General features: G+C 38.0%; 1 protein-coding gene across 1 annotated transcript in view; it reads right to left on the bottom strand.

The window, feature by feature from the left end:
* Positions 1 to 432: 432 nt before the first annotated feature.
* The window catches only part of ERH3 (P-loop containing nucleoside triphosphate hydrolases superfamily protein), a 66,198-nt gene continuing 51,920 nt past the window's right edge, over positions 433 to 14,710 (bottom strand). Inside the window, exon 5 of the mRNA XM_089451785.1 lies at positions 433 to 1,226. Within this exon, the coding sequence (XP_089307911.1) occupies positions 945 to 1,226 (282 nt within the window). The 3' untranslated portion in view covers positions 433 to 944. The remainder of the gene's footprint in view (positions 1,227 to 14,710) is intronic.

Raw genomic sequence — 14,710 nt, 5'->3', positions numbered from 1 at the left:
CTCTTAATAGCAATGGACTTCTTGTACTGACAGAAGCGAGATGCATTTTGCAGCCCAGTATGGATGAGATATGCGATGTCCATGTGAAAAAAAAACTAAAACGGAAAAAACTCAAAATCCATAATATATCAAAAATTCAAAATGAAATTAAAAATTAAAACAAATAATGCGAACATCTTTCAAGAACAAAGTAATTTCATTGGTTTTTCTTTATTGCTCTTGTTGCTCAATAGATCCAGAGACAAAATGGATCTACGCTGGTATAATCAAGCGAGTGTTTAAGGTGCAAATATTGTTTAAGTTCTACTACACGCCAGAACAAACACTATATTTAAAATATGTTTCACTTGCAAGGAAAGACAAGGTAGACGCCAAAGGGAGTTGCATATGGCTCCCAAATAAATGCACAATGCATACAGAATATGTACAACCTTGAAAAGCAAAGCCGACTTTAAATTTGGGAAGAAATGAAAGATATAAGAAAGCACGTTGCTAAAGCAAGTCATATCATTTGACAGGGCACCTTCCTATCATTGTATTCCTGCTATCAAGTGCAATTACACATGCCCCATATGATTTTTTGAGGGACTAGACACTCCAATACCAATGGCACTTCACAGCCCTCAAACAGCAGTAGATATTTTCAGGCTTGAGCATTGTGCCACATTTTCTATCCAAAAGGAAACCACCAAATATATAGGGAGCTTGCAGGTCCAATTCCCCGCATCTATTGCTGGTATGTCTATTTCTCTGCTGAGTTTTTGATTTCTTGTTTCCCTTGTGCAAAAGGATGCGTGAATATTTTGTTGCATCTGGCAACGGCTAACCTTGGAAAGAGAGGATAAGAATTAACATTCCTAAAGCAAATAAATAGTACATTACATGACCAGAATACTGCCAACACGATTACAGATGAGCGAAGAAAAGCTTCACTGCATTCAACCCTATGCAGAACCAAACTCTGCAAACCATTTTTCATGGCGCTCTATATCAGCAGCAGAAACACTGCGTTGAACTTTGCTAAGGGCTTCTTCAAAATCACACATGGCAATGGGATCTTTCGCAATCTCATCCTTTGACATATTCTTTATCTCATCACGAGTCTTCCCTGCAATCTTTCGCCTCATGCCATTCATGGATGCATCCCGACAAACATTTGTTAAATCATCTCCACTGTATCCCTCTGTGCGGCGAGCAACTTCATCAATGTCAACATCTGCTGCTACCTATTCATAAAAATTATATTTAGATAATTAGTACATTTTTCAATGGTAATTAACATAAGCTAGCAACATCTAAACACAAGCAACTTTATATTACCCATCAGGAAACCGAAATAAGCAGTACTAATTAAAATAACCCCCAATTCCAATAAGAAAGCTAAAGATAATGTTAACGGGACAAAAGCCCAAACATGTAATCAAAGCTGAAGAAGAATGAGCACGTGAGGTTTCAAGAGCTTCGGCAGCCAACTCAAGAGAAACCAAGTTTCCACGTATCAAATTCCTAGATTCTTAGGAGTAACATTTTGCTGACTAAAATATAAAGCAAATAATAAGATATAGTCAGATAACAAAACAATATAAAAACAATCATATTTTTTAATAACCATGGGAACTGATAACTCAATGGAGTGATCTAACCTTGGAGTGATCTAACCTTGGAGTGATCAAACCCACTGGCTGCCACTATAACCCAAGAGTATATCCAACAGCTTGCAAGCCAGATATACCAATATGCCTCATCATTTGGAATGGCATAGTGTGCTAAGAATAACAGAGAAAAATGGCACAAAATGAGGGGCTGGGGTGTCATTCAAAATTGTTGACTTGTCCATGTAATAAGAAAATTCTTTTGAAAAATATGGCATTTCACAAAGTGTTTGTCCAATAAATGTTTTATATAAGGTGACTGGTAGTGTTCAACACATTCCTGCCACCAACTACAGGGATAGAATCCAATCAAAAAAAATATACAGCAAGCATAATGTTGGTGCTATATTTAGAATCACTTTCAGATCTAACTATCATAATGAAGCTTAACTTGGAAGGAAAAAAACTACATCCAAATACTAGTAAACGAAAACGAGACTTGGAAAAAAACAAAAGTAATATGTGCAACAGAACAGAAGGAAAACAAGACTTCAAGAACATGACTAATAAAGGAAAACAAGACTTGCGACAAAAACAGAAGTAATATGCAGAATGAAACAGAAGAAGACAAGACTTTGAAAAAAGCGAAGTAATGTGTAGAATGTTAAATTTCCTTAAATGCATCGACTAGAGTTTATTCTTCTAACTGATCCGCTGTCTATTTGTTTACGACAAATAATGAATAAATCACTGGTGCATTCTTCACAATAAAAATACGCTGTGGAATATAAAATCAAGAACTGAAAAATAGATGCGCACACATAAAATGACACAGTTATTATGCACTAAACGTCTACAGAAAAACCCTGAAGGGAAAACTGGTGCAGCAAATGAGGGTTTATTTTATTATGCAGCGATTTGAAAAATATTACAATCTGGATGCCCAACTGGCAATCCTCCGGCAAATATACTAGCAAATAATATGGGGAACAAAGATCTCTACTAATCAACTCGGCCTCCTCTGGCCTGCTCGAACCCCACACTAGCTACTCGCACTACAGTCTAGAACTCACACTGCTGGCTCTGGATAACCCACATTGCCTGGAAACTGGTTCTAATTGAGTCGTCCTGCCTCCCTTTGTCACTGAAAATCACTCGCTCTACTTTCTAGAACTGGATCCGGCCTCTAGCTACTGATCTGTGGCTCTTCCAACAACTCGCACTGGGTTTTTGGCAATTCACGCTGCTTGTACGGCCTCCTGAAAATGTATTCAGCATCCCTTTTTCTGCCTCTCTAGCATTGGAATATCACTGATAAACTCTCCAAAACCTCTTTCCAAATTATTTGTTGTTCCCTCTATCCAATGCTCTCCCTCTGACTTGAACTACACCTCTCACTGGATCTGCGAATTGGGTAGCTTGTTCTACCTTAATGCAACCAATGCTCAATGTATCTCTCTCCATCCCTTCAAGATGCTCTTATAATCTCTCATTGGGTCTTCAACAGCTATGATTAAATCTTCATCAACGGCTAGGATCACATAGACTTCATCAATAAAAGTCTCTAGAACAATCTCGAACATCCTTAATTAATTATCTTTATTGTTTAGATAATCTTTGGCAAAATCACATAACCAATCTTTTGTCGACGCGTTTCGAACCAACCAGTGTGGTTCGAAACGATGAACCACACTGGTTGGTTCGAAACGCGTCGACAAAAGATTGGTTATGTGATTTTGCCAAAGATTATCTAAACAATGTTATGGATCACAGAAGTCTAAATTCCTTAATAATTATCTTTAGTTTACCAATTTTCCTAAGTCAGACTTAGGAAATAATTTAATTATGGCAAATTAATTTAATTAAGGTGTTTCCCAAGCTTATTTCGCGAAACCTTTTATGGATTATGGAGATCTAGTGTTCCTTAGCCTCTTAGCATCATCTAAGACTAAAAACCTATCTGATACTACCATAAACTAACACTCCCTCTTAGCGAGGAAGGTGTTCTCTCCATCATACTCCTCTACATCTTGTAGATGGACTGACCACGCTATTGATGTCTGACATCTGTTACACCTCATTTCTTCACATCTCACACTGATCTGACTCCCTGTCACTGGAAATCACTGTGAACAAGGCAATTTGGCCAACGCTATCCATCACGCTACTATGCATACTCTTATCTGCCTCACACTATTGTTTCCACTACTCAGCTGCTATCACTGCACTATTGTTGCAACCACTGCAATAGTGAGTATGATCTCACCTGATCTCCCTCTAAAACAGAACTGGGAAATCTATCCTAGATGGTGTTGACCACTACGTGTCAATGAAACATAGCAGTGCACCCCCTTTTCTGGCAAAAGTGATAGCGCCTTATCAATGTGTTCGTGTCGTCCAACTATCATCATCAGCCGGAGGATCATGTTAAATATAAACCCATTCTACATGTGTATAATGTAAATAATCTCAGCAAATCCGTGTCGTGTATGTAATTGCCTAGGTAAACCTACTTTTTTGGTGATGATTTACATTCCGAGAGGTTTTTTGTCTCACCAATCCATTCTCGAATGGTCGGCAAAGCTTTCCTTCAACCTTATCCAAAGCCGGAATGGATTTTGTCACTGAGATCTTAGGCAAGTCCTAGTGTTCTAGATCGAGTCTATATAAAAGTGATTTGGGAATAATCCTAACTATTTGGTTAAGTTATTTTATTACAAATTGTTTGATCTATTGAATTATATTTGTGCCACAGAAATGGGTAGTCTATGAAGGTCTATTTCAAATGGGTTTTTCCCCCTTGTGATATAAAAGATTATGAAAATCATGATGTAAAGTGTCTTGAGGGTTGGAAAAATAATTTATCCCCTCATAGGTTAATTAATTAAATTTTTTGGCCAAAATTAATTAAAATCGTAAGCCAGAAATTTAATTAATTCTAAGTTCTAGATAAATTTAAATTTTCCGAAGGCAAAATTCGTCGGTCCTTTAAAATTAAATTTTAAGAGGTCCATGGACTAAGGTAAATTAATTATTTTGCTAAATTTTAAGCATTTGGTCCCTAGGATTAAGTCAGTGTCAAAATTTTGAGGAAATTAATTTTTGAAATAATTAAAATGCATTTAATTTAAAAATTCGAATTTCCTCAAAAATTTGAAATTTCGACGGATGGGATTAAAAGAAATTTTAATCCTCATCAGCAGTCGAGATTTCTATGGCGAGGATCACTCGAACTAGCCATTAGAGGATTTATCTTTAATAAGAGGTCATTTGTCAATAAGTTCATCCTACCTTTGAGTTTCAAATGGGTTTTTCCCCCTTGTGATATAAAAGATTATGAAAATCATGATGTAAAGTGTCTTGAGGGTTGGAAAAATAGTTTATCCACTCATAGGTTAATTAATTAAATTTTTTGGCCAAAATTAATTAAAATCGTAAGACGGAAATTTAATTAATTCTAGGTCCTACGTAAATTTAAATTTTCCGAAAGCAAAATCCATCGGTCCTTAAAAATTAAATTTTAAGAAGTCCATGAACTAAAATAAATTAATTATTTTGCTAAATTTTAAGCCTTTGGTCCCTGAGATTAAGTCAGTGTCAAAATTTTGAGGAAATTAATTCAAAAAATTAATTTTTGAAATAATTAAAATGCATTTAATTGAAAAATTCGAATTTCCTCAAGAATTTGAAATTTCGACGGATGAGATTAAAAGAAATTTTGATCATCATCAACAGTCGAAATTTCTTTGACGAGGATCACTCGAACTAGCCGTTAGAGGATTTATCTTTAATAGGAGGTCATTTATCAATAAGTTCATCCGACCTCTGAGTCGTGTGCCAAGTGAAAAGCTCTCTTGTAATTTTTATTCAAATAATAATGAAAGACTTTGGGGTTAATTTTCGTCAATGTTACTCTTCATGGAAATATTGTAAGATGTATCATTTTCATGCATAAATTTCTTTTTAGCCATTGATGACAACTTTTAAAGAGTGATTTGAGTACAGGTATCTTGCTCAATCATTGGAGTTTGAATAATAATCTAAATTCTGAACGTAATAGGAGGTATTTCTATTTGTCTGAGTTTTATTATTGTTTTTTCGCTCTATGTTGATGGCTGAATTGAGTTTTGCAAGAAACTCTTGACTTTTAGATCATCTGGCATTCGGGAAAGTTTTCAGTTGGACCAGCCAACTCTACAAGATGGCAGGTGGCACATTTAACTTTTACATGGCTATCCATGATAGCAAAACCAAAATGACAAGTAAGCTTTAGTTTATTTCAATTTTCAAATTTCATTCTCTTCATACTTTGAAATTTCAAATTTCAATTTTTTTCTTATGTTTATCTTATTTGTTGTAGATGCATGGTGGAGAAGCTATGGTCGCAAAGTACCCAATCTCCAAAGGCTTGCCATTCGAGTGCTCAAACAAACATGCAGCTCCTCCAGATGTGAGCGTAACTGGAGTGTATTTGAAGAAATACACACCAAGAAGTGTAGCAGGTCAAAATATTTGTAGTTACTTTTTTTAATTCATTAAATAATAAACAATATAATTTTTTATTTTTTATTTTTTATAATTATTAATTTATTATTTATAATTTGACCCTTGTATAGGTAGGAGTCCCACTTAACGACATGGTCTACCTCTACTACAATCTTTGATAGTGGGTGAGGCAACTAGAGAGAACACTTGATGTGGAGACCATCTCATTGGATGGGATTGACACCACTTCCGCATGGTTCAAGCCGAGAGGCCTATCATGGAATCAATGCTTAATTGGTTAGAGGAGGTAGTGGAGGGGGTAGCAACTGCAGAAGAGGAGGAGGAGGAGGTGACACCACCTACCATGGTCACCAGTAAAGGATGTGGTCTACCTCCTATAGCTCCTAATTACTCAGCGCCTAGAGCACAGCAAAGTCCATTGCCAACCCTAGGGCCTTCTTCATCTAGAGGGAAAGTTATATTTTCTCGCAAGAGGGGCAAAGGAAATCAGTATTACTAGCGACTTGGTTCATTTCATTGTATATGATATTATGATTCACCATATGAAATACATTATTATATTTTTTGCTGATATTTTGTGGTTGGAACAAGAATCAGAACTCTGTATTCAGGACATGATTCATTGTTATGTGTGATGTAGCACTAGACATATTACACATTTTATATATTAGTTCTCTTTTCATACTTATGCGTCAATGCATTTATTTTATGTTGTGGATGCTTTGGATCTATGTTGCAGGAAACGTGGGGGGGGCCTTTCCGGCTGGAAACTGGGACGAAACGCGGAAACGCGTTTGGTACTTCCGGCCATACTGCCACGTTTCCCGAAACGGAAACGTGGCAGTACGGCCGGAAACGCGTTTCCCGGCCGTACAGCCCGCGTTTCCCAATTGAATTGTGTTTTTTTTTTTTTTTTTTTTTCAAATTTGTTTTTTAATTTTCTAGATGGGTGTCTAAAGTTATAAAAGTGAATTTTTGCCCTAGTGTTGATATGCAGTTCATGGTAATGTTAAATTCTTAAAGTAAAAGTGATATTCTCCTTTACTTTTCATTTTCATCATTTTACTTAAATTTTTAACATTACCATGAAATGACTCAGGATGTTTGAGAGTGGTTTCGCCCTCATTGAATTTCATATGAAGAAAGTAGAATTTTAGATCTCACTCAAAATCCAGCAGACTTATTTGTTTTTCAGGATTTCAGGATTGGGGGGATTGCAACGTTTCCATTGGATTTTATCATGTACTAGGGTATGGAACTTGTATTTAATCAAGAAAACCAAGCCCTCTATGCAGGGGAAACTCCCAATAATCAAGATCATGTAGGGTACTAGGGTATGAAACGTGTACTTAATCAAGAGCACTAAGGTCGTTCGACTATGTAGGAGGAGACTCCCAATACAACAGTGGTCCTTCTAAAGAATGGGATGTGGATGCAGAAAATCCTGATTTGGATCTCTCTCTTGCAGCCTTATAGTCTTTATTGTACTTGCAGCCTCATATATTAATATAAATAAAGGCTGATTTTGAGATTTGGATATCTAATAAAGGTTGCTTTTGGATATTCCGATATTTTTACTTTCATTATGTGATCATTCATGAGCAAATGTGATGTAAATTAAATCTTAATGTTTAAGTGTAATAAATTATAATGTATCATTTATGCTTTATGATTGCACACACACACACACACATATATATATATATTTAAATATTTTCTATATATATATATATATATATATATTCGTGTTTCCCCGTTTCCAAAATTTGGGGAGGTCGCGTTTCGTATCGCTTCCCGTTTCGGAAACTCGTACCCGTTTCCCCGTTTCGTGCAACTTAGCTTTGGATATTAAAAAAATTGAAAAAAAATGATAATTTTTGTATTTGCCGATTTTTAACGATTTTTTCACAATTTTTACGATTTTTCCAACTTCAGACAGTTGTCGATTTAATCTCAATCACGATTATCGCAACATTGTATGACTTAAAAAATAATATTACAATGTGATTTTATATCATTTCCACACTAACCCCATTAAATGCAATCCTTTCACCATTGAACTTTCGTAGCTTATGTCATTACTCTTTCACTTTAGAGAGGTATCATAAAATAAATTACTGAAAAAACCACAAATTCGACACACCACATTGGACCACAAACCATTACAAAAGCATGAATCATCTCTTTATGCTCACCAATTTTTCAAGACTATTTACCATGGCTTTCACTCTCCTCTTCAGAGATGGTTTTTTAGTGCATTTTGTTGAAAATTGTAGCAAGTGGAAGGCCTTCTTTGGCTTGTGCCTTAACCAGAAAGGCCACAAGTTGTGTTTCCTTTGACCACAAAGCGAGTTCATGGAGATTGTGAGTGTGTTTCCAATTTGCAAGAATAATATTCACAAGTTCATGTGTTGTGTTGGAGGATGAGTCAAATGGATCCTTCTTCAATTAACTATAGGACAAACGACAATTCAAATTTAGAAAATGACAAGTTGGGAACTTCAATCCTTGATTGAAGGAGGACGAGTTATAACTTCAAGTGATGATTGGAGAAGAGAATCGGTTCGACTTAGTTAACTAGTCAGTCACAACTCAACTTCCAAATTTGTAACTTGCCTATTATACAATGGACAGAATCTATAAAGGAAGTACGAAAGGCACAAAGTTTAATTCATTATTGTTGAGTGCACGAGTTGGTGTGTGATCTCTTTGCTTGTGGTGTACGTAGACTTGAGGAGAAAGCACGCACTGGTTTGGTGAGAAAACTTGCTCTACATGACAGGAGACCTGGTGCACACAGAAATAGGAGCCTGTTGCGCTACAAAATATGAGTTTTTGTGCACACAAATGTAGGCCCTAGTGTGTTAGGAAATAGGGTTGCTAGTGCACAAAAGTTTAAGAGTGAGAATCAAGCGTTTTCCAGGGTGAGTCCAAGCTAGTTCAACGAGAGAACAATGTTGTTCTCAGTGTGATAGATTTCCTTGTAAGAGATTCAATTTCTCTATCAATAAAATACTACAGCAAATAAGAGGGTTTTCCCAGTTGGGTTTTCCAAGAAATCAAGTGTTCAAATTTGTGTGATAGTGTTTTTATTTATGTTTTTGTATTCCACTACTTATCAGTTAAGAAATTATGTATCTTTGTGAAAGAAAGTTTGCACTTGCATTACTTTTCAGTTATTCACTAAGTAGTTGCAGAATTTCATGGAAAATTAACATGGTATTTGAGCAGAGGTCAGTGTAAAGACCAACACAGGTGTTGATCATCAGTGAAGAGCGCAAATCAGAGTTTTGAAGAAGCAGTGTTTGGGATAAGCAAGATGTTGGTTCAATGACTGAGGGCAAATCACTTTTTAGAGGGAGCCTTAAATTTATTCTCATGGAATGAGTGCATATCGGTAGTATTGGAAGATCATGGGGTGCTTAAGTTCATAAAGTGAGCTCAAGTGCCTCCTAAAGATCCCCAATAGTTGGCCTAGCATAACAAAAATGATACCGAGGCGGGGAGGATCATTCTAGAAGGGGTCAAGGACTATATCATTCCTCATCTACATGGGAAGAAGATAGCTTTTGAGATGTTTAAAGCCATCTTAGATCTATATCAGGGTTCTAGTGATGTCAGGAAGCTAACTCTCAAGGAGAAGCTAAGAGGTATGAGAATGAGCAAAGAAGAGTTCATCGTCACATAGCTTTCAAAGTTCACTCAGGTTCAGGATGATCTAGGTGGTGTGGGTGAGACAAAAGCAAAAAAAGATCATCTGAGTCTTGCGCTTCTGGGACTCCATAATTCTTGGTATGGCTTCCAGGATGTAGAAGTGGGAGAGAAAATTTTCTAGTTGGGAAAGGTTTTGAAGTGACTATGTTCAAGAAGAAATCTAGAGAGGGACAAGAGATGGTAGATCGGTGAAGACAGAGGACGAGAACTTTTCACCGGCAGGCAAAGGCAGCAAAGCCAGAGGCAAGAAGGGAAAAGGTTGTTAGTTTTTGGTAGCAGTAAATAGGTGTTCTAGTCCCTATGGTGTCTATGAGGCTAAGGAACACATTTTCTCTAATACCCAAAAAATGTTTCATGAGAAATACCTCAATTAGATTAATTAGTAATTTATTAAATATTTTCCTAAGTCTAACTTAGGAACCCTGGTTAATTAAATTTAATTGATGAAAATCGATTTTTCTCTAGAAACTTTCGGAAAAGTCACTTGATAGGGTCAAGACGGTCTTATCCATTGATTGTGATTAGATAATGGTCGTTGATTACACGACGAGAGATTGTAAGAGCAAGTCAATGGGGTTTGGAGAGACACACTTGAGCAATATTACTTCCCCAGTTGCAGTGATTAGCAAGGGCGCAGTTAAAGCAGAGGGAGACACCAGCAACAAGGGTTTCAGTAGAGAATTTGGGCGGAGATTCCTAGAGAAGATTTCTATAGATTTTCCAATGTTCCAGTGACAGGAAGAGATGCCAAATTTATCGGCAAAGAGGTTGTACCAGGAGGTGCGAATTAACTAGCGTGCATTGCCAGTTTATCCAGTGCGAGCTGTGGAGGCTACAGATCGAGTTCCAGTGTTGGGATCAGTTACCATTGGAGGTTGTTGAAGAAAGTGTAGCTAGGTTCGGAATTTACAAATGTAATTTTAATCTTTGTATTTGTCAAGAAAAAGAAATATTTATTTTTGTGAATAATAAGAATGAGTGTCTTGCTCATTTCTTAGAAAATTCAAAGAGTCAATGTCATGCTCTTCTTGAGCTTATATGTAATGTAAAAGAGTCAACCTAGTGTCCAAGACAAGCACCATCTCCTTGAAGAAGGCAGCAAGCAAAATGAATTAACAAGCACTGCAAGTCGGCTAAATGAAAACATAGTGATCTCCTTGATAAGTCGGCCTGACTTATGGCTCACATGTCGGCCTAATGGATGTCAACAATGACCCATATGTATAATGCATGGAGTGACATGTCAAGCACAGTACTTCGGATGATCTCGGAAGAGGAAAAGCGAAGGTGAAGTATACACAGAACCACAGTCTCTTGGTGAAGAAGTATACACTGTCTCTCAGTGAAGTCTACACAGAACCACAGTCTCTCGGTTAGGCATCCACAGTCTCTCAGTGAAGCATATTTAGATCTCGGTGCAAGGAAGGATTACGCTCACTATATTTGCGATGATAATCTTTGTCTCAACACAGATGTGATTCCATAGTATCACACTCTTGGCATACTCTGTCTCAGCATATGAATGATAAACAGATCTCACAGTAACACACTTTGGCACGATTTAGATGAAGTCATGATCTCAGTCTCAGTTACAAGGTATTGATCATGAAAAGATCTTTGTGCAGCTGTCAAAGATATATACATATCTCAATATCGAGATCTCTTTGTTATAGTGATGATGTCATTAAAGGTGTAGAAATAATCTCAGTGAAAAGCAGTGAAGACCTCAGTGAAGATGTGACAATGGAGGTGCAGTAATGATTTCGCTATTATAATAAATATCTTAGTGAAGATGACCTTGACGAAGCAGTAGTAATGATGATGATCTCAGCAGTGACGAAGAAGAGGATTGGTGTCTTGGTCTTGGAATGGCTTAACAGGTCAAGGGTCCAGGTCTTGGTGTTCGTCAATTGGAATCTCTATAAGAAGAATTATGTGCGGGTTTTCCTCTCCAAGAGGGAGAGGTTTTGGCCCTGGTAGAAAGCCAAACATCTTGTGTTCTTGTCTCTTTGTTTTGATAGCAGTTTGATGAAGCAAACACACACACTAATAATAAGAAGAAGATCAAGCTAAGATAAATTGCAAAAGCACTTCACAAATTGTTATCAAGTCTAGAAGAATCACATTAATCCCACTTGCCCTAGATTCTTCAACAAAGGTGTGAGTGGCTTCAGTGAGTAATTGGAGGTAATGTGATTACCATAACGAATTTCCGAAGGTTGATCGAATTTTTCAGAGCCAATGATGCACATTTCCAGTCACCAATGTGAGCAACAGCAGCAGATGTGAGTAGGCTGGAAAGAGGCCAAGTTATTTTTGCAAGGAAATAGGGAAACTTGTGTTTCCGGATTATTTTACTAGTGGAGAAAATTGTATGTCGGAGCTTTGCGAGTACCGGTGAGGCAGTTGTACTTCTCAAATTACTAAATAATTAATAATATAAACCCTCATCTACTGAACTAGTTTTCCCCACATTGGGGGTTTTTTCCAAGGACTATTATCCAAATATCTTGGAGTCCAAATTTTTGTGTGTGCATTATTTTCTCAACGCTTGAATTTATTTGTGAAAATTGCAGTGGAGAATTAATCGTTATTTGTCGTAATAATTTATGAAGACAAATATACTGCATAAGTTAGAAGATTAATTTCTAGTTGTCGCAATTAAAGAAATTTCACAAAGGAAAGCTCGAAACCAATTAGAAGGGCGAGAAGAAGAAGAAGGATCTAAGCAAGATCAAGTGCTTCCATTGCCACGAGTTCGGGCACTATGCTACAAAGTGTCCTAACAGGAAGAAGGGGTCCAGTAAGGATCATGTGGCTGCATCAGCTGAGGTAGATGGATTTGCTTCTCAGTTTGAGAAAGACTTCTCATTGATAGCTTGCATGGCAAGCTTAGTAGGCAGTAGCACGTGGTATATTGATTCTGGAGCATCCTTCCATATGACTGGGAATAGGGAGTATTTCAGCCAGTTGGAGGAAAAGGACATGCAGGTTCATACTGAGCTAGGAGATAATGGAAGTACGCAACTAGGGGAGCTCGTACTGTTAGCGTTGAGAGGGAGTCTGGGAGCTCTCTCCATCTCAAAGATGTTCTCTATGTTACAGGCCTAAAAAAGAACCTTGTTTCAGTGGCAACCATAGAGGACAAGTGTTATGATGTCATCTTCAGTAGAGCTAAGGCTTACCTCCAGTACTTAGCTTCTGGATGTAAGAAGAAGATAGGTGTGAGAATGAAGAATCTCTACAAGTTGCAGGTTGAGACATGCGTAGCCTTGAGCAACAAGGCAATAGGTGGGCAAAGCAAAGATGTTGGAGAACTTGAGTACAGGTGCATGGGCCACTTGCATCATGAAGTGTTGAAGATCCTACAGCAGATAGGCATAGGGCTACCACAGTACAGTCTTAACAAGAATGGAGTGTGCAAAGGGTGCACACTTGGCAAGTATGCCAAGTCATCTTTTGAGGGTTGTGACAGCAAAACCAAAGGGATTTTGGAGCTAGTGCATTCAGATGTATGCGGGCCCTTCTCCTCTCCATCACTTATGAGACACAGGTATTATAATACTTTCATTGATGATTATTCTCAGAAAACTTGGATATTTTTTATGAAGAAGAATGACGAGGCCTTAACCAAATTCATGGAGTTTAAGGCCTTGGTAGAAAACCAGACCGAGAAGAAGATCAAGGTAGCAAGTGATAATGGCGGGGAATATATCTCTAATGCCTTCAAGGACTTGTGCGTGCCAAAGAGGGCATTAGGAGAGAGTTGACAGCACCCCATAACCCTTAGTAGAATGGAGTGGTTGACAAAAGAATCACAGTGTAGTTGGAGCAGCTAAGCCCATGTTGCATGATCATGGATTGTCTATTTTCTTGTGGGCAAATGCATGCAACACTGCAATATTTCTATAAAATAGGAGTCCACACAGGGTGCTTGGACGAGTTACACCAGAGGAGTCTTTCACAGGCAAGAAGCTTAATGTTTCACACTTCCATATCTTTTGCACAAAAGTTTACTGCCATGTGTCCAAAGATAGTTGACGAAAGCTGGAGCTCACCACAGAGAAGGACATTTTTGTGGGTGACAGTGAGACTTCTCAGGCGTACAAGGTGTATATTCCATCACTCAAGAATACATTTATCAAGTGAGATGTGAGGTTTGAGGAAGACCAAGCTTTAAGGGAGTCCTTAGAGCCAGAGCAGGGTGGAGTACCTGAGGAGGATTTACACGCTCCCAAGGAGGAACCTCAACCAGGATCACAAATTGAGTCTCAGCCAGGTGACAAGAGGGTTGCACAACAGGATGATAACAAGGAGAGACCAGGATGAGATCAAGCAGTTACTCAGTTACAGACTCCTAGCTTAGGGAGGAAGAGAGCCAAGTGGGCTAACAGGTTGATTCAGGAGGCCCAAGATCATGTTGAGGCTCCTAGCTCTATGTTCAGGGAGAGCAAGTAGCCTCAGAGGTACACAAGTTATATGCCAATGATGACAAAGTTGGTGGACACAGAGCCTTCTTGTTATGAGGAGGCAGCCTCTCAGCAGGTTTGGCAAGATGCCATGGTGGAGGAATATTCCTCCATCATGAAGAACAATGTCTGGGATATTGTGACACGACCAAAGGGAAAATTAGTAATACGATCACTCTAGGTGTACAAGGTGAAGCGTGGAGCAGATGGGAGTGTGGAGAAGTGCAAGGCTAAGTTTGTCGCCAAGGGATTCTCACAGATTGAGGGCACAGACTATGATGAAACCTTTGCCCCAGTAGCACAATATTCATCCCCAAGGACGATTTTGGCACTCATAGCACAAATGGGGTGAACAATCCACCAAATGGACATGAAGACAGCATTCCTTGACAGCGGTTACGGAGGAGATATATATGGAGCAGCGAGAGG

This window comes from Pinus tabuliformis, chromosome X (genome assembly GCF_031772625.1).
Source record: "Pinus tabuliformis cultivar Carrire ecotype Pingquan chromosome X, CPIR1, whole genome shotgun sequence".
Lineage (NCBI taxonomy): Eukaryota > Viridiplantae > Streptophyta > Pinopsida > Pinales > Pinaceae > Pinus > Pinus tabuliformis.
This window is presented reverse-complemented; position numbering and strand designations above follow the sequence as displayed.